Source organism: Procambarus clarkii, chromosome 18 (genome assembly GCF_040958095.1).
Source record: "Procambarus clarkii isolate CNS0578487 chromosome 18, FALCON_Pclarkii_2.0, whole genome shotgun sequence".
NCBI lineage: Eukaryota > Metazoa > Arthropoda > Malacostraca > Decapoda > Cambaridae > Procambarus > Procambarus clarkii.
The window spans coordinates 14,050,914-14,077,099 of record NC_091167.1 but is presented as its reverse complement, the minus strand read 5'-3'; the positions used below and the strand labels follow the sequence as shown (position 1 = coordinate 14,077,099).

Genomic DNA, 26,186 nt, shown 5'->3' with positions numbered 1-26,186 from the left:
TTGGGGTTTTCCTTATCTGCCATCGACCGGGGTTAGGCACCCAGAAAGGTAGGCATAACAAAAGAAACCCCACATGGTAAAAAACTACAACAAAAACGGAACGGAGAGGTAGAAACTCCCTACAATCACAAGGAAACAAGCAAACATCACACTTTACTGCCGCGCCGATCGTCCGCGCAGCCCTCCCCACCCCGGGAGGGGGAGGGGGGAGCCCCGGACCTACCGTGCCGGCTGCCAAGCTTCAGTGTGTTCGCTAATGTCAACCGGGATTGACGCTTCTCTGGCCTCAGTTTCCTAGGCGGTGTTTGCCTTGAGTGGCGTTCATTGCCATGTGTTGTGTTGTGCGGTGGCCAGGAGTACCTCATCAGTGCCGGGGCTGCATGTGCTTAGTGGCTGACTTCCCAAAGCGCCCTGTGAGTACTGCCCTTGCGTAACAGGGTTATCTTCCCTGGGGTGTTCGGGAACCATTCCCGTAGAGGTTCTTGCTGCTCGACATTTGCCTCGCCCTTTGGGGCTAGCTGGGGCTTGGGGCCCTTGTTTGGTCCTGGGTAGGGATTGGCATTGTGCTGGTTAGGGTGTCAAGGTGTTGCACAGCCTGCCACCTAAGTGGCGGCCGGTTTCTGTTGCCTCTGAAGACGGTGTACTTTTGCGGGGGTTTTCTTTTGTTTTTAATTTTTCATGCCTGGTGGGGGTCTGCCTAAGGTGGTTATAGTTCCACTGGTAGTGTTTGGCAGCCCTCTGCTAGGCCCTCGTGATTGTACACGTCTCAGGGGTTTTCAGTGCTATAATCTACCCTCTTGTTTTGGGTTTCTTAACCGGTTAGCAACACCTTGCCCAGGCTTGCCGTAGTTGTTACCCCTACGGGCCCTAGAAACCCCTGTCTGGGCTCGGGGAACCATTGAATGTGTCTTCCGGGTTCCAACCCGTCTTGTACAGGATCGTTGGTTGCTGTTCCCTTGTCTCCAGGTGACAGTCGCCATTTTTACCTCCGTCATGCTGCCTGTTGGGTCACTGACACCTTGACCCGGAGACTTGCGAGTGATTCCGTGCTTGTTCTCCAGTACTCTCCTGATGTTATTACTGTTTAGAGTACAGGGGGCATCCGTGTTGCAAGCTAGGTTAGGTTGCTGCAACACGCTAGGTTGGTTTCCCACTCGAATGCCCCGTGGCCGCCCCATTTGGTTAGGTGCTGTTCGCCCCTTTCCCCTCCATGTTCTCGGCTCTGGACCGTCTGCGGGTTTCGGGGTCGGGGCGGGGTTTAGTTGCGGCAGAGACTCGGGCGGTTTTCGGGGGTTGCCCCGTTCGTGTTGGGGACAGAGGTTTGAGCCTGTGCCTCCTGCCAAGGCTTCTAGGTCTTACCAGCGGCCCTTTCTTGTTGCCTTTCCCATGGTCTCTTGCTTTTCTTTAAGGGCGGAGGGCTTGGAGGACGACTCTGCCCCGGGGCCTCTGTTGTTGGTTCCCAGGGCTGTGGGGGATGCCTGCTAGCAGTTCTGGGGCGGTTTTGTCCCTGCCGGGGTTTTTCTGCTGTTGGGCGGCGTTTTTCGCCCATCCAGTCTGCTTGCTTCCCACATTTGCTGGCGTGTTTTTGTGTATTTAGCATCAGTCACAGCCCCTGCTGGCGGCCATTTCGTCTGCCGGTTTCCCGGCGTGGCCACCAGGGTGGCGTTGCAGTTTGTTTACATGCGCCTGGGTGTGCGAGCGAGCGTCTCGGGTGAGTTTTCATGTTTTTTTTTTCAGGGTTTTTGTTCTCCTGTATCCGTTTCTTTGCTTTTCTGGTGTTTTATTGCCTGTTTCTCTGGGGACGTTTGGGTGTTGATTTTACACCGGGTTTTTCCAAATTTTCTGTTTTGGGTCTGAGCCTTTGGGTTTAGGTTCAGTGCCCCTGGCTGGTATGCTTGCTCCCACACCTTGTCCCTCGGTTTTCGGTCTGTTGGGACCGTTTTCCCAGGGGGTTCTGCTGGGGGCTGTGCTTTGCCTTTCAATGGTGTTCTCCGCCGACAAAATGTGGTGGTTTGGGCTCCCCCTAGTTCGTTTCTGGGTTCCTTGGTTTCGTTCTGGAGGTTTCTTCCTCTTGGGCCCCCTTTTGTGGGTTCAGGGGACTTTGTTTCCTCGTGTGACCCGGTTTCTGCCTTCTGAGGGTTCCGGGGTCTTCCTGGCTTGCAGACTGATCTTTTTGGGTCTTGGCACATGTTGTGGTCGTGCTGGGACTTTGCGGTTTTGCTGTCGAGGTGGGCCTTTTGATGCAGTTTTGTGCCTTCTTTGCCTGGCCGGCGTGGTGCTCTCTGCCCACTAGTCGGCGACTTGTACTTTTACAATACATGTCCTCACCTAGTTGTGCTTGCGGGGGTTGAGCTCTGGCTCTTTGGTCCCGCCTCTCAACCGTCTATCAACAGGTGTACCGGTTCCTGTGCCTATTGGGCTCTATTGGGCGTCGGAAGACGGCTTCTCCCCCTTGGGGGGGTTCAGAGCTGGCGGGGTGGGCTTCTTCCCCTGCGCTTCGTCATTTCTTCTTCGTGGGTGTGTGGGGCATGGTCGATTCACCCCTTCCTTCTGGGGTTCCCGTCTGCTCTTTGCGGTCATGAACTTTTCCCGTCTGCAGTTCTTCTGGACTTCTTCAGTATGCGCCCTGGATTCTATGCCCTCCTCGGAGGACTGTTGTCTCCTGTTCGGATTCTGTTGGGGCCGGGTGCCTGGATGGTCGCCCTGGACCTCCAGGTCACTTCTTGGCACGTTCCTCTCCGGTTTTCTGAGACTGGCACAGTTGGTGGTGGGGCTTCAGGTTTGCTGTTTTTATTGTCTTCCCTGTTTTGTAATGGGCACTTCGTATACTTTTTGCATCTTTACCGGATCTTAGTGCCCTGTCTGAGATTCGGTGTCTGGCCTACCTCGACGACAGGCTGGTGTGGGCTCCCAGTCAGTCCGCTTGTCTGCTCGCCAGGGGATGGTTCCTTCCAGATCGCCGGGTTTGGTTTCCTGGTGATCTGGAGTTTTTTTCATCTGTTTCCGTCCCAGGTTTGGACCTGGACCTTGTTTAGGGCTCTTGGGCCACTCATTGTCTTTTCCTCCAGAAGTGTTACTGCGGCTGTGGTCCCGCCTTCGGCTGTACAGGAGGGGGTCCCGGGTTGCTCTGCGGTTGCTTGAGCGGTTGTGCGGGAGTCTGCACTTCGGTGTGCTTCCCCTTCCCCCTCCCCGGGAGGGAGAAGGGGGAGCCCCAGACCCACGAGCCAGCGATCCCTGCCCCAGTTCCTCGGCTGATGGGATAATGCACGGTCGTGTGGCTCCAGTCTTGTCTCAGTGCTGTGACTTGTTTGCAGTGCTGCTCTTACGGTGGTCGTGTGAGCTGGGAGTAGTATTCTCAGGTACTCGGGCTGCATGTGCTTAGGGTCACCTTCCCTGAGTGCCCTGTAAGTACCGCCCTTGGGGCTTGGGGTTGCCTTCCACTAGTCACCTTCTTGAGGTTATCTTGAGATGATTTCGGGGCTTTAGTGTCCCCGCGGCCCGGTCCTCGACCAGGCCTCCACCCCCAGGAAGCAGCCCGTGACAGCTGACTAACTCCCAGGTACCTATTTACTGCTAGGTAACAGGGGCATTTAGGGTGAAAGAAACTTTGCCCATTTGTTTCTGCCTCGTGCGGGAATCGAACCCGCGCCACAGAATTACGAGTCCTGCGCGCTATCCACCAGGCTACGAGGCCCCCTCAAAGGGGGCTACGCTACGAGACCACCTTGGGTCTACCTCTGTTGGCTTTTCGCTGCTTGGCGTTTGGCCGCCCTGAGGGTTTGGGGGTTTTACTCCCTTGTTTACCTTGGGGTAAGTGGTAGTTATAGCACTGGTGGGGCGCAGGGTACTGCGTATCTAGTTTTCACCTATGACAGCGGCTGGCTCTGTTCCCTCTGGGAACGTTGTCCACTTGTGTGGTTTTTCTTTTATATTTGTTTTTGCCTGGTAGGGGGGACTGCCTTGTGACCCCCCCCCCCTTTATATTAGGTTCGTTTGTGTGGTGGCACCCCCTGCTTTGCCCTCGCCAGTAGACACGTCCCGTGGGTTCAGCCTTAGCAGTTTGCTTGGTAGTTTGGGGCGCCGGTTAGCAGTGCCTTGCCTGGGATAACCCTTAGCAGACCCAGTTTAGGGGCCCTGGGAAACCCGCTGGGGGCTCTCGGGTCCGATAGTTTAGACCCTTGCGTCTCCTCTAGCTTTGTGCGAGTTGAGGGTTGCTCTGTCCCTTTGTCTCAGGGTGACTCTCCTTGTTTTTGCCTCCGGCATGCTGCCTGTTGGGTCAGTGACACATTCGACCCTGAGTCCTGCGAGCTTTGTTGCTTGTTCGTGACTCCATTCACCCAGTCTGTTGTTGAATTCCCGTGGGTACAGGCAGCTCGCGCGTTGCAGGGTAGAATGTTGCAACGCGCTCGGGTTTGTTGCTTCCCTGGACGCCCCGATGCTGCCCCGCTTGTGTAGGGACCCAGACTTAGGGGTTTTGGTCGCTTCGGCCTTGGTTCTTCCACGCCCCCCTTGTTTTTCCCCCTCCTGCTTCTGGCCCCTACGCATTTGCAGGCTTCGGGGTCGGGGCGGGGTTAGAGGTTCTGAGACTTGGGCAGTTTCTGGGGTTGCCCCATCCGGGGCAGCTGCGGAGGCATTCGAGTCTGTTCCTCCGGCTGATGCTCCGGGGTCTGACCAGTGGGCCCCTTCTCTTTCAGCTCTCTCGGCTGCCCCGGCCTTTTGTTCTGGGGCCGGGGCTTTGGTGGTCGACTCGGCCCCGGGGCCTGGTGCAGAGGCCCCTGGGGTTGGGGAGGAGCGGCCTTGGGGGCCTTGGGCTCCATTGCGCCCCGCCTGGATTTCCGTCCTTCTGAGCAGGGCTTACTGTTGCGAGGAGTAGGGTTTTCTTTCCCCCCTCTGCGTACGATTTGGGCTTGGGTTCTGCTCCTCCCCGGGTTCGGTTCCGTGTCCCTGTGGTTTCTTCGGTTCCGTCTTCAGGAGGTTTTCGGTTAACCACATCTTTTCGCCTGTGGTGCGGTTGGCCTTTGCGGCTTACCTCCTGCGTGTCCCGGAGCTTGCCTCCATACTGGTTCCTTCTGTTCTGGACAGGTTGGGCTCCTTGTGGCCGTTTGGGCTCCTTTGTAGCCGTTTGGGCTCCTTTGTAGCCGTTTGGGCTCCTTTGTAGCCGTTTGGGCTCCTTTGTAGCCGTTTGGGCTCCTTTGTAGCCGTTTGGGCTCCTTTGTAGCCGTTTGGGCTCCTTTGTAGCCGTTTGGGCTCCTTTGTAGCCGTTTGGGCTCCTTTGTAGCCGTTTGGGCTCCTTTGTAGCCGTTTGGGCTCCTTTGTCGCCGTTTGGGCTCCTTTGTCGCCGTTTGGGCTCCTTTGTCGCCGTTTGGGCTCCTTTGTCGCCGTTTGGGCTCCTTTGTCGCCGTTTGGGCTCCTTTGTCGCCGTTTGGGCTCCTTTGTCGCCGTTTGGGCTCCTTTGTCGCCGTTTGGGCTCCTTTGTCGCCGTTTGGGCTCCTTTGTCGCCGTTTGGGCTCCTTTGTCGCCGTTTGGGCTCCTTTGTCGCCGTTTGGGCTCCTTTGTCGCCGTTTGGGCTCCTTTGTCGCCGTTTGGGCTCCTTTGTCGCCGTTTGGGCTCCTTTGTCGCCGTTTGGGCTCCTTTGTCGCCGTTTGGGCTCCTTTGTCGCCGTTTGGGCTCCTTTGTCGCCGTTTGGGCTCCTTTGTCGCCGTTTGGGCTCCTTTGTCGCCGTTTGGGCTCCTTTGTCGCCGTTTGGGCTCCTTTGTCGCCGTTTGGGCTCCTTTGTCGCCGTTTGGGCTCCTTTGTCGCCGTTTGGGCTCCTATGTCGCCGTTTGGGCTCCTATGTCGCCGTTTGGGCTCCTTTGTCGCCGTTTGGGCTCCTTGTAACCGGTTGGGCTACTTCTCGCCTTGTTGGGCTACTTTCTTTCACGTCCTGCGCATGCACCGTGGGAGTTTGTTTTGGTTCCAGGCGGTGTGCACATGTGTTCTACTTCCATTTCTCTCGGGGGGGCTTCGCCTCTTGCTCTTTTCTTAATCCAATCCGTGCCCCGTTGCTTTGGGGGTGTTCTGGGGTGCTGCTGTGGGGAAATCATGAGGTTTTTCCCTGCGTTCTAGGGGTGGGGAGCTTCCTTCGCTGCTCCCCTCCTCTCCAGCATGGGCGCACTGGCCGCCGCCGGCGGATTCGGACTCGAACGCTTGCGTCATGGCCCTTCCGCACCTATGTTCTGCAGGCGAGTTGGTGCGGTTTTGGCGTCTCCTTTGTCCTGACGCTGTTTTTGTTTTTGGGAGTAGGAATGGGTGTACATATGTCCTTGAGAACGTGGACAGTATCACCCGAGGTGCCTACTGCAGGGCTATTAGCCCATACTGGGCAGCTCTTGTTCTCTCCACCTGATTCCTTCCTCGGTTCACGGGTGTCTGCGGGTGGCCTCTTGTCCCTTTCGAGGCGGTTCCTGCCTGTACTCCTGCCCCTCTCCTATGCTTGTCTAACCTTGCTTGAGTTCGGGGCCCCCGCCTCCACCTTGTTCCGCAGTGCAACGGTGGTGGTGCCTGTTTGGTAGTAAGTTTTCCTGTGTCAGAGGTTTTGTGTTCGCCTCCTTGTGCTTGCAGGTTGGGTTCTGGCTCTTTGTTTCCACCTCTCCCCTGTCGTTTGCCTGTTGGGCGGATTCTGTGCTTCTTGGGCACTCTCGTCTCTGCTTGGGGCTGTGTATGGGGTCAGCCCATGTTGGGCTGCCTAATGTGTTCTTTTGATTGCCTGTTACACTGCACACGTTTCTTCTACCGTCCTTGTGGCTCGGTTGGGTGCTCGATTTCCACCTGTGTCCCCTTGTGTGCCACTCGTGTACGATTTATCTATCTTCTCTGTCGCTTCCTCGGGGAGTGTGGTGACGTTTTGCTGCGGTTTTGGTACTGCTGCTGTGTGTCAGGATTGGTTGTGGCGTTTTGTTCGGCCCTTCTGTGCACCGCCTCCACCTTGTTCCGCAGTGCAACGGTGGTGGTGCCTGTTTGGTAGTAAGTTTTCCTGTGTCAGAGGTTTTGTGTTCGCCTCCTTGTGCTTGCAGGTTGGGTTCTGGCTCTTTGTTTCCACCTCTCCCCTGTCGTTTGCCTGTTGGGCGGATTCTGTGCTTCTTGGGCACTCTCGTCTCTGCTTGGGGCTGTGTATGGGGTCAGCCCATGTTGGGCTGCCTAATGTGTTCTTTTGATTGCCTGTTACACTGCACACGTTTCTTCTACCGTCCATGTGGCTCGGTTGGGTGCTCGATTTCCACCTGTGTCCCCTTGTGTGCCACTCGTGTACGATTTATCTATCTTCTCTGTCGCTTCCTCGGGGAGTGTGGTGACGTTTTGCTGCGGTTTTGGTACTGCTGCTGTGTGTCAGGATTGGTTGTGGCGTTTTGTTCGGCCCTTCTGTGCTCCCTCTGGGGCTCTCCTTCCTTGCCGGTCTTGCTGTGCCGGGCCTGGTTTTTTCATGTTCCTTAGATTCTCTGTCTTGTCCCCGCCTCATTGTGCTGGCTGGGGATGAGCTTGGGGTCTTCGTCTCGCCCCTCGCCTATCCTCCGGTTTCGGTTCAAGTTCCAGAGCCTAGTGGGCTCCCTTCCTTCGTGTTTTTCACGGCTGCCCCGGGGTTTTTCTTGACGCTGGGGCTTTGAGGGGACAGCTCGGCCCCGGGGCCTGCAGGGTGGGTTCCCGGGGCTGGGGTGGGGCTCACGTGAGAGGCCTTAGGCCCCGTTGGTCCCCGCTGGGGTGTTTCAACCCCTCTGGGAGGGACTTGCAGTTTTGTGGTGTGGGGTTTTCCGTTCCCCCTCTCCGCACGTGCTTTGTGGGCGTCGGCCCCTCCCTGGGCTCTGTTTCCTTGTCCATTGTGCCCGTTGTTTCCATCCTGTCGGTGGGTGCTTTTCTACGATCTTCGTCCCCTTTTTCCGGGACGGGCCTTCTCCATCATGTCCCCCTCTTCTTGGGGTTTCTGCATGACTTTTGGTCTCGGGTGCGACAGGATTTTGGTGCCTTCTTCCTTTGTGTTTGCTTTTTGTTCTCGAAGGTTCGGGACGGTTTTGCTCCTTCTCGTTTTCTGGTGCGTCTGTTGTCATTCGGTTGGGCTTCCCTCCGGGCCTTTCTAGGGCTTGTGGGTCCTCTTCCCAGCAGCTTCTGGGTGTTGGCCTTTTTGTTCTTTTGTGAATATCTCTTCTCTTCACACTGTCTCGGCGCTACTAGTTTTCCTGCGAGCGATTTTGCTCCTCTTAATGAGTCTTTTAGCTCCTGCCCTTCTGCAGGATGTTGGTGCGGGGCGGCTCCTTATGCGAGTTCCTTCCCTGTCAGCTGCACTTGTGGAGGTGGACTTGCACACTTGTGGCATTTTCGTTTTGGTCCTGCATTTTCTTTTCCCTCCTGGGGCTGTCATAGGATTGGCTTGCGGAGGATGTAGAGGCGCTTGGGGCCGTTCCTGGGTCTGGCACCTTGGTTTCTGCTCCTAGCTTTCGGTATCGATATTCCTTCTGCACCGTTTAGCAGGTTGTATCATGCGTTGTTTCACCTCCGGCCTGCTTATGCACTGGCTGTGTCGTCCTGGTCTTTGGACAGGGTGCTCTCCTGTTTTTCTTCTCCTTGGTGGTTGTGGCTCCTTGGGGTCAGGTTTGCTTTGCCTCGGTTTTCTTTTTGTGTTGGCATTCACCTCTGGGGGCCGTGTGGCAGAGCTTCTTGCTCTTCTCAGGCGCAGTGGTTTTTGGCTCCTATGGTCGTGATCATAGGTTTCTTCGTCTGCAGCCGTTCTCCCTTTTTTCTGGCGAATGATATACCTTGGGTTATTGTCTCAACTTCGTGTTGAGGAGTGATTCACCGACCGCCTCCTGGGTATGTCCCCTTGTTTTCTTAGGTAGTCTTTGGTGAGGTAGCTCCGGGGAGCCGTAGGGGCTCCCCTCATAAAACCAGCGTTGAATGTAATGAAACGCCATTTTCTGGGTGAGTCCCGGAGGCTCCCGGCACCCTCCCGCCCTCCGGTCAGCGAGGTTTTTTCGCAGTTTTGATATCCAGCCTCAGAACTGGGGCGGGGATCGCCGGCGCGTGGGTCTGGGGCTGCCCCTTCCCTCTCCCGGGGAGGGGGGAGCTGCGCAGACATGCGGCGCGGCTCGTGTGACGTCATGCTTGTTAGTTCGTTTTCCTGGGGGAGTTCTGTCCACTTCTTTGTCGATTTTTGTTGTTAACCAGAAAAGGGGTTTGTTTTGTGGCGCTTACCTTTCTGGGTGCCTGTCCCGGTCGATGGCAGATATAGAATGCTCCAAATCACATGTGCATTTCTATGGGCCATTGCTCCCTGTGCCTCTCTGAGGGGGCCAGGTTCTGGCTCGTGGTCCCCGGTAGGCCTAGAACTCCACCCACATCGACTGATGCAAAATAGTTAGGGTATCCATATCAGCCATGGATAGCTCCGGGGAGCCTCCGGGACTCGCCCAGAAAATGGCGTTTCATTACATTCAACGCTGGTTTTTTTTTTTTTGTATTTGGCATCTTTGTCATCATTTTTATGTCTGGCCAGGACAGCAAGACTGGCCATCAGGTGCCCTAGAGGACCTCATGACAACTGCTCTCCTGGAGGAGAAAGTGGAGTTCGTCAAGCTCTTCATCATGAATGGTCTGGTGATGGCTGACTACCTCACTGTAGACAAGCTGCGCCACCTTTACAACAAGGCTGTGAGTGCCAGGCATGATTGTTAGGATGAGTGCCATGTAGTAGTTTTTGCATGTTATTATTATTTGTTACAGAGTACGTTTAATAAATCCACTAATACATAGAGTTTTAGGCATATAAAATTAAATTAAATTTAATTATTCATAGCTTTAATGGGTAAACAATACCACACAAGGAGTCAAATAACATATTTATCTGGGAGAAGTCCCCTGTGGGTCCATGAAGCTACAATGCTGATTTAAGGCCAAACTACTAGATTGCCATCAGTCGCTGAGTTCTTTTTGATCTACTGGGGTCACAAACCAGAACCTGGCCCCCCTCTGTAGAAGCACAGAGAGCAGTAGTGTTATGATAAAATTGTCTGAATTTTAATCATGTTCGCAACCACCAGGAAAGCACCCAGAAAGTTGGCAAAACAAAACAATCCACTGCTGGATAGAAGTCAGACCGATGCCTCAAAATCACCTACAGAACTCCCCCAACCATGTAAACAAAAGATTGAAAATTCATGAAACTTTCACAAACTAATTAGCCCCACCTCTTTTCCTTTCACCTCGTTTTGTGGAAGGAGAGCAGCAGATAGGGTCGGTCAGCTGCTCCACCAACATTTCTTATTCTGTTGCTCTGGCTAGGGTCTCCTGTCTTCAGTTAAGAGGTGTTTCGCTTTTAAGGCATTTTCTGTGCATGGCTGTGCAGCATGAGCCAGGAGTTTAGTGGGCTTGGAGTTGCCTGTGCTCAAGTTAACTTGCCTCTGTGCTTCTTATGTACTGCTCTTGCACTCAGTTATCTCCCTGGAGTGTTTGGGGAAAGCTCCCTTAGGAAGGTTTCCTTACGTGTGGTGACCCTCACCCTTAACCACTGCACTATGCCCACCGTGATATCATGGGGGAAAGAGGGTGCGCCACCTTACATATGACATTTGATGGTATATCATAAGATTCAAAACTTCCTTGGGTTCACGGGGCTCACATCCTGTTTCTCAGGACTCCAGTAAACAGAGGCCTTCATGAAAAAAAATCGTCTGCATTCCTCCTTGTTGTGAGAGCCTCAGTATTGCTAGAACAGTCAAGGCTTGCAGATGCAGCTGAAGCTCACAGCATGGCTGTGCAGCTAGGGGCCACAGCACCACTTAATAATCAGGGCCATAGTATCACTTAATAAATAACTCCAATTATTTTGCAATAATAGTGTCACAGATGATCCTGACTGTAATAGCACTTATGTACAAGGCTCAGATATCATTTCTAGTTATGATGTTCACAGCAGGAGGCAGACATTCACAGCACACAGCTGAGGTTTCTGAATGTATGCATCGTGCAATGTATCCTCATGTTCCTTAAGAAAATAATTTTTGGAAAAATGATTCATATTCACGATTTAGTGACAGGAATCTGCTGATAATAGCAATGTTAGTAGTAATAATAGTGATGTGTATAGTATATTTCTGGGTATTTTGCTCCTCCAGGTAAAGTCGTCTGCTTGAGTCAGCTTGTCTCGTGAAGCTTTATACTGTGAGAAGATTTTATATCCTCACACACCAAAATTACTTAGTGGTTCATTATGGTTTATAAAAATATGAATAGATGTATATAATGTATGTACTGTATACCCTGTATAGTGAAATAACAGCAAAAAAAGTGTTGAATGTAACGAAATGCCATTTTCTGGGCGAGACCCGGAGGCTTCCCAGAGCTTATCCAGGCTGATATGGATATATTGGACTTTGGCATCAGTCAGTGTGAATGGAGTTCTTAGGCCTACCAGGAACCACGAGCCAGAACCTGCCCCCCCCCCCCCTTCCTTCAGAGAGGCACAAGGAGCAATGGCCTATGGAAATGCACATGTGATTTGGAGCATTCTATGTCTGCCATTGACTGGATCAGGCACACAGAAAAGTAAGCATCCCAAAACAAATCCCTATTCTGGTTGAAACTATTACTAAATGTCAAATGAGTGGACAGAACTCCTCAAAGAAAACAACCAAACAAGCCTGACATCACCACGTTGCCTCCCTGCTGTCTGCACAGATTCCCCCTCCCCAGGAGGGGGAGATGAACCCCAAGCCCAGGCATGACCCTTCCGGAAGGAACTTCCCTGGGACCCCTGAAGAACCAACAAGTCCAACATCGGCTGACAACCAGAAGAGGCTGCAAGGACAATATGGCGATGAAAACTTAAGAGCCAGGGCCCAGGCAGATTCCAACGAGGAAGCGAGCACCACTTGCCGACACATGAGACGCAAAGCGAAAAACTGTGACACCACATCCCGCAGGATCAGCGCAAACAGCTTCAGCGGTGCAGACGACGCACGCGCTGCCGAGACCAAGACACCAGACCCAGGAATGGCCCCAAGCTCATCCACATCCTCCTGAAGTCAATCCGAAGACAGCTCCAAAAGGGAAAAGAACTGCAAAACTAAAGCCAGCAGGCTATGAGCACTCAAGTCCTCAGCCCCCAGGACAGTCGAAAGGGAGGGAACCTGCACGTGAAGCTGAACCAAGCCAACATCCTGGTGAAGGGTAGGGGCAAACAAACACGCATTGAGGTGCTTGAATTTGGCCCCCAGGTAAACCTGGACCACCGTTAACACCTCACGCCACTCAAGTGTGTGGGTACGACAGAAAGTACTCCAAGCATCCAGTGACAACACAGGGCAGTCCATTAGCTAGGACGACTCCGGAACCTCATAATGAACTCAGTATGGAGATGAAGACCCAAACCTGAAAGAAGACGGATCCATTATACAGGCAAAATCAGGGTCGCATAGGAGGTAAGCTGCAATGGCTTCCCGCACCTTAGTAGGCGAGACGCGGGAAGCTGAAAATCTCTGAAAGGATGGAACTGACGGACCCGAAGGGACTCGGAACCGAACCCAGGAATAAGCCAGCGCCAAATTGAACTCTTATGAAGAGGTGGGAAAAAGAAAACCCCACTCCTTTTAACAGTAAGCCCCGCTCAGAGGGCAGAAAAACCCAGGCTGGGTCCAGTGGGGCCCAAGGCCCCCATGTCAGCTTCTCTCCAACCCCGGGAACCTCCATACCATGACCCTGGGCCGAGTTGTCCTCCAAAGCCACGGCCTCGCAAAAAAAAAACTGGGGCAGCTGGAAAGGCAGGAAGGGGGACCACTTGTCAGACCCCATCAGCACGTCTGGAAGAACCGACCTGAATGCCTCCGTCGCTCCCCCCTGGAAGGGGCAACCCCTGAAAGAGTCAGAGTCTCAGAACCTTCTAAACCCTGCCCTGACCCCTAAGCCCACAGACGCTTTGGACCCGGAAGCAGGGGGAAGAGACCAGAATGAACCACAGCAGGGGAAGAACGAGGGGGCGCGCACTGAACGAAGGCCAAAGCGACCAACAGCCCCAAGTTCAGGTCCTTATAAGCAAAACGGGACAGCCACGGGGCTTCCGGGATAGCAATCAACCTAGCGCATTGCAGCAACCTAAATCTAGCATGCAACGCCTGAGCCATCTGCACCCCATCTGTCAAGGGTACCTGACAGCTGAGCAGACAGCACTTCGGATTCGTAGTCCTGAGGTTCCAGGTTTGATCCCCGGTGGAGGCGGAGACAATTGGGCAAAATGTTTCTTTCACCCTGATGACCCTGTTACCTAGCAGTAAATAGGTACCTGGAAGTTAGTCAGCTGCTATGGGCTGCTTCCTGGGGATGTGTAACAAAAAAGAGGCCTGGTTGAGGACCGGGCCGCGGGGACGCTAAGCCCAGAAATCATTTCAAGATAACCTCAAGATAACCCTGATAGTCATCAGTGGACTGGGTGAGTTGCGTCACAAACAAGCAACATATCTCGCAGGACTCTGAGTCGAAGGTGTCACCGACCCAACAGGCAGCATGACAGAAGCAAAAACAGTGAGTCACCATGAGACAAGGGAGACAGAGCAACCCTCAAACTCGTACAAGGTGAGATGGGACCCAGGGGGTTGCATCCATCGGACCCCTTGCACCCCTGCGGGGTTTCCCAGGGTCCTTAGACTGTTATCACTAAGGATAAGCCCAGGCAGGGTACTTCGAACCAGAGTGCAAGTCTACCATTCATACTGCTAAAAATTGAACCCCAAAGATGTGTCCACTCATGGGGGGGGCCTAGCAGGGACCCAGAACACAGATATATAAACCTAAGATACAGATAGGGGGCAACAAACCAAAGGCAGACCCCCACCAGGCAAAAAAACAAAAAGAGAATAAAAACCCCGCAAGAGGACAACGTACCCAAGTGGAACAGAGCCGGTCACGGTAATAGGTGATAACTAGCTGTGCAGTACCCTGCACCCCTTCCAGTGCAAACTACCCCTTATCCTAAGGGAAACCCCCAGCACACTGATGGGCGGTCAGTCACCGAGCAGCAAAAGACCAACAGAGGTAGACCCCAAGATAACTTGAAGATAACCCCAAGCCCCAAGGAAAGTATTTACAGGGCACGTAGGAAAAGGAACCCCAAGTGCATGCAGCCTGAGTACCAGTGAAGATTACTCCTAGCTCACACACAACCTTAAAGACAGCACTAAACACAAGGCACAGCACTGAGACAAGAAACAGGAGCTGGAGTCACACGCCTCGGTCACATCAGCCGAGAACTGAAGGTGTGGGTAGCTGGCGTAAGGGGTCTGGGGCTCCTCCTTCCCCCTCCTGGGAGGGGGATAACTAATGCCCCTGACTAGCCTGATGATCACCGGTGATCAAGCCACAGCTGAGAGCTAAGGAATCTATAAACATGTTGAATGCAGGCAGAGAAAGGTGCCAGGGAACTGAACCTAGAAAAACCCAAAGAGGAAGGTGGCGATGCAGCAGCCGATGCAGGGCCAACGGAGTCTGCACCGATTGGTCATGGCAGCTGCAAAGCGGGTGCCCCTGAGGAACCAGTACATCCTCCGAATCATAACTCTGTCCAGGGAATAAACAAGGAGGGAAAAGTTGAGGGGCCCCCATCCAGCTACAAGAGCAACTGCCAAGGCACTTGAGGCCACCTCAGCACCAATAAATGGCGACACTGCATCTAAGACAAGGCTGCTGGAGGCATGGACAGCGGCGCCAACCGAAAGTCCCAAATGAGGCCCAACCAAGTATGAGCCTGGGGTGAAACTACTGGGTCTTATGTAAATTCACCAAGAACCTGAGCTTGGCAAACAGGAAAAGAACCAGATCCCTGGCTAGCAGACACACCAACTGGCTGGGAGCCCAATCCAGCCAGTCATCGAGGTAGGCCAAAACCCCAACACCCAGAAAAAACACTAACGCCAGAGTGAAAGTGGTAGACCCGCCACACATCAGGGGAGAACTGACAGTGCAGCAGCCTGTGAACTGTGGCCTGTCCCCCTCCTTCCTTTAAACGAGAGGGATGGGGGTGAAGTGAACAAGTGGGCACCAGTTTTGTAACTTTTTGAGCATTTGTTTACATAGTTTGAGAAATTCTTTTTATATATTTATATACAAGAAGGCACATTGGGTTGTGAGAGTACGTATGTATTCTTACATTCTTGCAAAGCCACTATCACAGAGTATTTCGGACAGGACCATGGCTGCTTTTGAGTTTGCAGGTCTTGGAGGCAGCTGGCTGTGGTTTGTTTTGTCTCACTGACTTTGGCTGGGTGTCTTCCTCAGTGGTGTCATAAATGAACTTAATATATAAATTGTCATGGCTCCCTGTGCCTCTGTAAGGGAACCTGGCTCTGGTGCTGGGTCCCCAGTACGCCTCAGAAGTCCGTGACTGATGGCACCTAGTAGTTCCACTCACATCGGAGATGATGGCTTCAGGAAGCCACTGGGGTTCACCCAGAAATTGGCATTTCATTACATTCACTGATGGTTTTTGGTTAGTGTTTTAAATAAATAAAATAAAATGTGAAATAAATAAAACATTAACTGAACACATCTTGCCAAACAGCATCCTACACTGAATCCAACTTGCCTATCATAATATTGACAACTCAACCGAGCCTGTCAAACTGGTATCACTTAATAAATTCTAAATACTGTATATGAAAGCGACTTCACTCGGAGGAACAACTTACTAAGCATAAAATCACTCAGTGAACCAAACATAACAAGCAATAAATTTCCAACTGATCCCATCCTAACTGACATAGCCTAGCTATTCATCATAACCACACTAACTTTGACCACTCATACCTCATTGCAGTGTGTTCCCAACACTCATCTGATGGGACTGCTGCAGCGATCCTCCCGACAGCATGGCCATCACCACCTCATCCACGTCCATTACCTCCTGCAGGCAATGATGAGACGCCACACAGATCCCATCTATGAGGCTGACACCCCTGATGTCATAACTGACAAACCTTCCATTAATTATCTCACATTTGAGGTAACTTTGTCAGTATCAAGGCACTCTTTATTTCTTGTTGGAATGCACCATGAGGCTGCTATGCCAGTCTTCACCCACCTCAGTGTGGTAAATACCTAAGATGCATTAAACTAATTGTTTACCCCTCTTTCTTCCCCATCCTGAGTTGTATTACACTGAGAGGTGTACCCAGCTTCTCGGTCTATATACACTGAGAGGTGTACCCAGCTTCTTGGTCTATATGCACTGAGAGGTGTACCCAGCTTCTCGGTCTATATACACTGAGAGGTGTACCCAGCTTCTCGGTGTATATACACTGAGAGGTGTACCCAGCTTCTCGGTCTATATACACTGAGAGGTGTACCCAGCTTCTCGGTGTATATACACTGAGAGGTGTACCCAGCTTCTCGGTGTATATACACTGAGAGGTGTACCCAGCTTCTCGGTGTATATACACTGAGAGGTGTACCCAGCTTCTCGGTCTATATACACTGAGAGGTGTACCCAGCTTCTCGGTCTATATACACTGAGAGGTGTACCCAGCTTCTCGGTCTATATACACTGAGAGGTGTACCCAGCTTCTCGGTCTATATACACTGAGAGGTGTACCCAGCTTCTCGGTCTATATACACTGAGAGGTGTACCCAGCTTCTCGGTGTATATACACTGAGAGGTGTACCCAGCTTCTCGGTGTATATACACTGAGAGGTGTACCCAGCTTCTCGGTCTATATACACTGAGAGGTGTACCCAGCTTCTCGGTCTATATACACTGAGAGGTGTACCCAGCTTCTCGGTCTATATACACTGAGAGGTGTACCCAGTTTCTCGGTGTATATACACTGAGAGGTGTACCCAGCTTCTCGGTGTATATACACTGAGAGGTGTACCCAGTTTCTCGGTCTATATACACTGAGAGGTGTACCCAGCTTCTCGGTCTATATACACTGAGAGGTGTACCCAGCTTCTCGGTCTATATACACTGAGAGGTGTACCCAGCTTCTCGGTCTATATACACTGAGAGGTGTACCCAGCTTCTCGGTGTATATACACTGAGAGGTGTACCCAGCTTCTCGGTCTATATACACTGAGAGGTGTACCCAGCTTCTCGGTGTATACACATACTGAGAATTGTATCCATCTTCTCGGTGTATATACACTGAGAGATGTACCCTGCTTCTCTGTATATATACATTGAGAGTTTTCTTGACAACTGGATTGTATTCATTACTAAGGAATACTTGTTGATCACTAAGTAATTGTGGTTGCTTACTAACCCTTTATAGGGTGATAGACCTTACTAACTCTCCAGAGAATGATAGGCCTCGAGGTATGCTTCTATAATCTTACAGATGTTGATAGATTGTTATAGTTCTCCAGATGTTGATAGGTCTTTAATAATCCTCCAGAGGTTCATAGGTCTTTAATAACCCTCCAGAGGTTCATAGGTCTTTAATAACCCTCCAGAGGTTCATAGGTCTTTAACCCTTACACAACAGCTATGGAGAACTAACTGGTCACCTATGTAAAAAATAATTTTTCATAGTAGAATAATGTACTAATTTGTATTTGTATTAAAATTTGAATATAAGAAAAACTTTGTATGTAAAATATAATTTGTATTTAGAATACAAGAAAAATGTGAAAATTTATCATTTCACTGGGTGGAGGTGCTCTGCAAGGATGCGTATGTCCATTTTCACACCTGTTGCTTGATTTTGCTGATTCTACCTGATTTATTCTCTGATGTTTCACCGATTGTTTTATCGCTGTTTTATCTATTGTTTTCTCTATTTACATCCATGGAGAGCTTTTATATCCATATTTGCATCACCTGTAAATCCCAGACAATAATTGTTTAAATAATCCAATCCGTTCTCGCACTTGCTTATAGTCAATATTGGCTTATTTAATAAGTGCATATGTGACATACTAATTGATTGTAAATATTTTAGTTTACCTTGAAAAGCTTCATAGAAAACACCGACCTCACCTAACCTTCTTAATATGTTAAGATAAGAATCTTATTGCTTCTTAATTACAATTATTACTTAACCTATACCGTTGATAGGTTACCTTGGTTACCTACCTTGAGGTGCTTCCGGGGCTTAGTGTCCCCGCGGCCCGGTCGTCGACCAGGCCTCCTAGTTCCTGGACTGATCAACCAGGCTGTTAGACGCGGCTGCTCGCAGCCTGACGTATGAGTCACAGCCTGGTTGATCAGGTTAAGTAATAATTGTAAATAAGAAGCAATAAGATGCTTATCTTAACATACTAAGAAGGTTAGGTGAGGTCGGTGTTTTCTATGAAGCTTTTCAAGGTAAACTAAAATATTCACAATCAATTAGTATGTCACATATGCACTTATTAAATAAGCCAACATTGACAGCAAGCAAGTGTGAGAACGGGTTGCAACTATCTTATGATGATGATGACTGCTGATGCTTCCTCTTTCAATACACACAGAAGGAATCTCTTTCAATAAAAGAGGAAGCTTCAGAGGTAGAATTTCTGGATGACAGAGCCAGAATGCATGGGGAGGGATTGGGTGAAACCCCTGGTTCAGCTTCAATTGAAGCCTCAGAAATCCTTGTGGATTCAGAAGAATCCCAAGTTGCAATCCTTTTACCATGTTGTGGCCTAATTGTCTAAGGCGTGTGCTTGGGAGAACCCAGAGCATAGGTTCGAATCCTAATCACAGCTCCAATGGATTTTCTCATTGATACATTACATTAATGTGATTCCTCTAAAGGTTGATAGGCTTTTATATCTCTCTAGTGGTTGATAGACCTTAATGATCCTCCAGAAGTTGATAGGCCTTAAGCCCAACACCAAACCAATCTAGCCATTATCCTTATTTCATAACCATGTCATCTTTCCTGACAGGACCCATATATGGAACTGTTGCTGTGGGCCATCCTCAGCCGCCGGAGCAAGTTGGCAAGGTACCTCTGGCAACGGTGTAACTCGCCGCTGTGTGCCACTATTGTCTCCTCTTGCCTGTACCGCTCCCTCTGGCTTTCCCTGGGTGCTAAGAATACTGACATCCGGGATGAGTACCTCAGGAACAAGGACATATTTGAACGCCTTTCTGTTGATGTAAGTCTGTCACATTATTAAAAAAAAGTTAACCCATTGCACTCACTCAATTGGTCCCATATTCAGGCCTGAGGGCCCCAGTAAGATTACAATTCAAACATAAATGTCATCAAAGATATTAATAAAAATTATCATACATTAAAATAAAAATAAAAATAAAATGTTTATTCAGGTAAGGTACATACAAGAGATTTTACATAATTTGATCGATTTATAGATGGAGCTAGTACATACAATGCCTAAAGTCTCTATTACGCAAAGAATTTCGGGCAGCACAAAGCACAAGACATTAGTCTTCCTATGGGGCTGGATATCATAGCTTCATGATATCCAATCATCATGTACAGTATATAAATAACAGGTGGCATGACATTGCCACCTGGTATTAACTAATTGCCTAATATAATCTGCCATAGACTAGATATACACAGTCTCCGTGGTGTAGTGGTAAGACACTCGCCTGGCGTTCCGCGAGCGCTATGTCATGGGTTCGTATCCTGGCCGGGGAGGATTTACTGGGCGCAATTCCTTAACTGTAGCCTCTGTTTAACGCAACAGTAAAATGTGTACTTGGATGAAAAAACGATTCTTCACGGTAGGGGATCGTATTCCAGGGACCTGCCCGAAACGCTACGCGTACTAGTGGCTGTACAAGAATGTAACAACTTTTGTATATATCTCAAAAAAAAAAAAAAAAAAAAAAAAAGAATATTAAGGTGTTACTCAAGAAATGGGCAAGCATGTTTCCTATCACCTAATGCCGCTGTTCACCTAGCAGTAAATGGGTACCCATGAGCTAGTCAGCTTGTTGTGGGGTTGTATCCTGGGGTGAGTTTAGTGGTGGGGGGGAGGGGAGACCTCAATACAAGCCTATCATGTACAGTATATATACTTAGGCTGCCTGTCCCTCGACAAAATTTATTATTATTATTATTATTATTATTATTATTATTATTATTATATGTATAAGGATATCATTGGTAACTTCCTTAATGTAGGCTAGGAACCACTTCAGTGTATTTGAGAACTCTGTGAAGATCTTTTATGAGGTGGCAGCCCACATGTTTAACATTTTCTGAAAGTAAAATTCACTAAGTGAATCGTAGTAGAGGGCAGCACGAGGGGTGGAGTGGGATGATTGTGAGGGATCTCAGCAGTATCACTCTTCACCAGGTGTGCTGAGAGGGAGTAGTGCTAGGGGTTAATAATGTTGTGGATGCCTTGGCATTTGACTGTGGCAGTGGATTTCGGGATTTGAAATTAACAACCTTGGAGTTGTAAAGGTAATGTGGGGTTGTTTAGGGTTATTTTATTTTTCTGGTGTTGGCTTCTTGTGAAGAGCCAGTGAGGGGGTTTTGAAGGTCTTTAGAAGGTGGTTCAGTAAATATGCCTGGTATATGCCCTTGTTGAAGTTTCCAAAGTTACATTTTCTGACCAATTTCTTGCCCATCATTGGCAGTTGATGATGGCCGTGTCCCCTTATCTTTACCCTGTTGTGGTTCAATCTGATCCCCCCCCCCTTTCTCCCTGCATCCAGCTCCGAACTGTCTGTGGGTTTCGGGGTCGGGGCAGGGTTTGAACGGTCTTCAGACTTGGGTGATCTCGGGATTGCCCCTTATGAGGTGGCGATGGAGGCATTCCAACCTGTTCCTTCAGCCGTGACGTATGGGTCTGCCAGTGGGCTCCCTTCCTTAGTGTTTTTCCTGCTGCCCCGACTTTTTCTTGTGAGGCTGGGGCTTTCGGGAAACAGCTCGGGCCCCAGGTCTTGCTGTGGAGGTTCCCAGGACTGGGGAGGGGCTGACTTGGGGGACTTGGGACCTGTTGGACCCCGCCGGGGTTTTTCTCTACCCTTTGAGCAAGGCTTGCGGTTACATGGAGCAGGGTTTTTCTTCCCTTCCCCCCCTTTGCATACGATCCATATGCAACCCCCCCCCCCCCCCCATATGCAATCCTCCCCAGGTTGGGTTCCTTGTCCCTTCGGGTCCGTTGCTTCCGTCATGCCGGTGGATACTCTTCTCTGTTTTCTCGCCCTTCTTCTCTGGGACATGTATTCTCCATGTTGAGGTCATGTTCTCCTTGTATCGGGGTTCTGCATGATCATTGGTCTCGGGTGCGACTGTGACCATATGAACCTTCGTGATTTTGTGCTTGCTTCTGCAGGATCTCGAAGGTTCGGGAAGGTCTTCGATACTTCCCATATTATTGGAACGTTTGTCTTCTTCCAGTGAGGCTTACCTCCAGTCCTTTATAGAACGCTAATTACCTAAGTGTAATTACCTAAGTGTAGTTACAGGATGAGAGCTACGCTCGTGGTGTCCCGTCTTCCCGGCACTCTTTGTCATATAACGCTTTGAAACTACTGACGGTCTTGACCTCCACCACCTTCTCACTTAACTTGTTCCAACCGTCTACCACTCTGTTTGCGAAGGTGAATTTTCTTATATTTCTTCGGCATCTGTGTTTAGCTAGTTTAAATCTGACCTCGTGTTCTTGAAGTGCCAGGTCTCGGGAAATCTTCCCTGTCGATTTTATCAATTCCTGTTACTATTTTGTATGTAGTGATCATATCACCTCTTTTTCTTCTGTCTTCTAGTTTTGGCATATTTAATGCTTCTAACCTCTCCTCGTAGCTCTTACCCTTCAGTTCTGGGAGCCACTTAGTAGCATGTCTTTGCACCTTTTCCAGTTTGTTGATGTGCTTCTTAAGATATGGGCACCACACAACAGCTGCATATTCTAGCTTTGGCCTAACAAAAGTCATGAACAATTTCTTTAGTATATCGCCATCCATGTATTTAAATGCAATTCTGAAGTTAGAAAGCATAGCATAGGCTCCTCGCACAATATTCTTTATGTGGTCCTCAGGTGATAGTTTTCTATCTAGAACCACCCCTAGATCTCTTTCTTTATCAGAATTCTTTAAAGATTTCTCACATAATATATAGGTTGTGTGGGGTCTATGTTCTCCTATTCCACATTCCATAACATGACATTTATTAACATTAAATTCCATTTGCCAAGTGGTGCTCCATCTACTTATTTTGTCCAGGTCTTCTTGAAGGGCATGACAATCATCTAAATTCCTTATCCTTCCTATTATCTTAGCATCATCAGCAAACATGTTCATATAATTCTGTATACCAACTGGTAGATCATTTATGTACACAATAAACATCACTGGTGCAAGAACTGAACCCTGTGGTACTCTACTTGTGACATTTCTCCATTCCGATACATTTCCTCTGATTACTGCCCTCATTTTTCTATCAGTCAGAAAAGTTTTCATCCATGATAGAAGCTTACCTGTCACCCCTCCAATATTTTCCAGTTTCCAGAACAACCTCTTATGTGGAACTCTGTCGAAAGCCTTTTTTAGGTCCAGATAGATGCAGTCAACCCAACCATCTCTTTCCTGTAATATCTCAGTGGCTCGATCATAGAAACTGAGTAAATTCGATACACAGGATCTTCCAGATCGAAAACCATACTGTCTGTCTGATATTATATAATTTCTCTCTAGGTGTTCTACCCATTTAGTTTTGATTAGTTTTTCCAATACTTTCACTATTACATTTGTCAATGATACAGGTCTATAATTGAGGGGGTCTTCCCTGCTGCCACTTTTGTAGATTGGAACTATGTTAGCCTGTTTCCATATGTCTGCTACGATTCCTGTACACAGGGATGCCTGAAAGATCAGGTGAAGTGGAATGCTGAGCTCAGGTGCACATTCTCTCAGAACCCATGGTGAAACTCCATCTGAAGTCTGGTTTTTCAACTGCTTCAAACTCCTTATTTTCTTCCAGCTTATAGCGCATTGCATACTTTATTCCCAAAAAGACATGGTCACTTTTACCCAAGGGAGGAAGGTACTGAATGTCAAATATCTCTTCCTCCTTCCTGGTAAATATCAAATCTAGCATGGAGGGAATGTCCCCTTCCCTCATCCTCGTAGCTTGTTTAACATGTTGATACAAGAATGTTTCCAGGATGAGGTTTACAAATTTACAGGTCCAAAAATCTTCTGTTTTAGCTTCATATGCTTCCCAGTCAATGGATTTCAAGTTGAAGTCACCGACTATCAACAGTTGTGATCTATCGGTATCCGGTCTCGCTATAATCTCTCTCATTATTGTTATAAGACCTTCACGTTTACTATCTAGCTCCTCTTTTGACCATGTGCTGCTTGGCGGTGGACTATATGCATTTATTATCATTAGTTTATCATCCTCATGGCAGATCTCTAGTGCTATTATGTCAACTTCTTGTGGATTGGCAGTCATTATTTCGTTCACCTTTAGGTGTTCTTTTACCAGCACAGCAACACCACCGCCTTTCCTAATTTTTCTGTCCCGTCTCCAAATTGAGTAGCCCCTTGGGAATATGACCTCATTTAAAATTACATCTTCAAGTTTTGTCTCCGTGAGTGCAACAATGTCTGGTGTCTGCAGCTGTATTACATCACTTAACTCCAGTATCTTCGATCTCACTCCATCTATGTTGGTGTATGCAATCTTCAGGAACTTGTTCCCCCTCTCCTTATTCTTCACTCCCCCTCTCTCTATTGATTTTGTTGGTTTGCCTTTATGTACCACTTTACTGGTTTGCCTACCCCTATCACTTTGTAGAAAAAAGAATTTATTTCTTCTTCATTCCTGCTCTCATTTAAATGTTTTTGCCTCGGCGAGGTTCAGTTTCAGCTTCTCTCTATCTTCTTTTGAAAGATCTCGTCTTAACGACCACCCTTTCCCATCCTCATCACTTTGCAATTTTCTAGCATTCCTTAGTACTTCTTCCATCTGTTTGGCACCGTTTAGGGTGATCCTCAAAGGTCGATCTTTCCCTTTTACGTACCTGCCTATTCTCCTGTAGTCGCACACATTCTCTATGGTTGTAAGACCTTCCACGAGGCCAACAATTTTATCTACTACTATAGCTGCTTCTACAGCTCTTTCTGACCAAGATGTTATCGCCTTTTCTTTGCAGCCAAAAATGATCAGGGACTTACTCCGATCAACTGTGTTTTGCACCAACTTCGGGTTAGATGCCAATTCTTTTCTCACTTCCAGCCTAATGTTTGTTTTATCTTGGTTGCTGCAGTGTTTGACTTCATTTACTGCTTCTTCTATTTTTTCTTTCTCCTTGGCTACTTGTGCATAAGTGAGTTGCATATCTTTCTTGCACTGTTCTATTCCCTGTGTAACTTCTTCCATCTGTGCTGACAAAAGCTGTTTCTCCTGTTGAATTTCCTTGCCTAACCTATTATAGTGATTTATGTTTAAATTTACTTTAACTTCTTCCAAAGCTATTTTTAAGAGTTTATTTTCTTCTTCCATGGCTTTGCAATTTCTTTCCAATTGAATCTTATCCTTGCGCAAGTCTTTCTTCTTTCAGTCTGGAAACTGGAAAATATTGGTGGAGTGACAGGTACGCTTGTAACATGGATGAAAAATTTTCTGACTGATAGAAAAATGAGGGCTGTGATCAGAGGCAATGTATCGGACTGGAGAAATGTCACAAGTGGAGTACTACAGGGTTCAGTTCTTGCACCAGTGATGTTTATTGTCTACATAAATGATCTACCAGTTCGTATACAGAATTAATTATATGAACATTTTGCTGATGATGCTAAGATAATAGGAAGGATAAAAAACTTAGATGATTGTCATGCCCTTCAAGAAGACCTGGACAAAATAAGTACATGGAGCGCCACTTGGCAGATGGAATTTAATGTTAATAAATGTCATGTTATGGAATGTGGAATAGGAGAACATAGACCCCACACAACCTATATATTATGTGAGAAATCTTTAAAGAATTCTGATAAAGAAAGAGATCTAGGGGTGGTTCTAGATAGAAAACTATCACCTGAGGACCACATAAAGAATATTGTGCGAGGAGCCTATGCCACGCTTTCTAATTTCAGAATTGCTTTTAAATACATGGATGGCGATATACTAAAGAAATTGTTCACGACATTGTTAGGTCAAAGCTAGAATATGCAGCAGTTGTGTGGTGCCCATATCTTAAGAAGCACATCAACAAACTGAAAAAGGTGCAAAGACATGCTACTAAGTGGCTCCCAGAACTGAAGGGCAAGAGCTACGAGGAGAGGTTAGAGGCATTAAATATGCCAAAACTAGAAGACAGAAGAAAAAGAGGTGATATGATCACTACATACAAAATAGTAACAGGAATTGATAAAATCGACAGGGAAGATTTCCTGAGACCTGGCACTTCAAGAACAAGAGGTCAGATTTAAACTAGCTAAACACAGATGCCGAAGAAATATAAGAAAATTCACCTTCGCAAGCAGAGTGGTAGACGGTTGGAACAAGTTAGGGGAGAAGGTGGTGGAGGCCAAGACCGTCAGTAGTTTCAAAGCGTTATATGACAAAGAGTGCTGGGAAGACGGGACACCACGAGCGTAGCTCTCATCCTGTAACTACACTTAGGTAATCACACTTGGGTAATTACCCTCAAGACATACAACTTTGCTATTTAAATGGTCATTACTTTCTTTCAATTTACTAATTATTTCTACATGAGAGGTCACAATAGTATCTAATTTTACCACCTTGTTGTGTAGACTGGTTATCTCAATGCTTTCTTCACTGAATCCAGCAAAATCAAGCTCTGTTTTGTATTTCCTCTTGCAGGCGGCCATCTTGAATGTTGTTCTCTGCACTGGAAAATCTAGGGGTAACTTTTTCTCATCCACTATTTCACTTCCCTTGGCACATTCCTGTTAACTCACCTATTTTTCCAAAGCACTATACCTTTATGTTCTCTGGGACACCACTCACTATCATCATCCTGCACTACAATACTTAGGATTATTGAAATATGCTGGAGCTCCTCTTGTCTGCCTCTTGGGAAAGAACTTGGGATAGAATGACACGGTCGTGTCTCCGCTCTGCAGGTGAGATTGTATTGTCTGGCGGCTCTGTCGACCAATTGCTGGTTCTCAACTTTTGGTGGGGTACTTGCCTAGTTGTGCTTGCGGGGGTTGACTCTGGCTCTTTGGTCTCGCCTTTCAGCTGTCGGTCGACGGGTGTGTAGTTTCCCGAGCCTACTGGGCTTTATCTTCTTTACAT

The 26,186-nt window shown here is 48.6% G+C and overlaps 1 protein-coding gene across 1 annotated transcript in view; it reads left to right on the top strand.

Moving 5' to 3' along the window:
• The window catches only part of LOC123754691 (transient receptor potential cation channel subfamily M member 4), a gene marked incomplete in the record, with an annotated part of 261,293 nt that overhangs the window by 142,172 nt on the left and 92,935 nt on the right, over positions 1-26,186 (top strand). Inside the window, 3 exon segments of the mRNA XM_069326277.1 lie at positions 9,521-9,675; positions 15,827-16,012; positions 18,877-19,089. Coding sequence (XP_069182378.1) covers positions 9,521-9,675; positions 15,827-16,012; positions 18,877-19,089 — 554 coding nt within the window.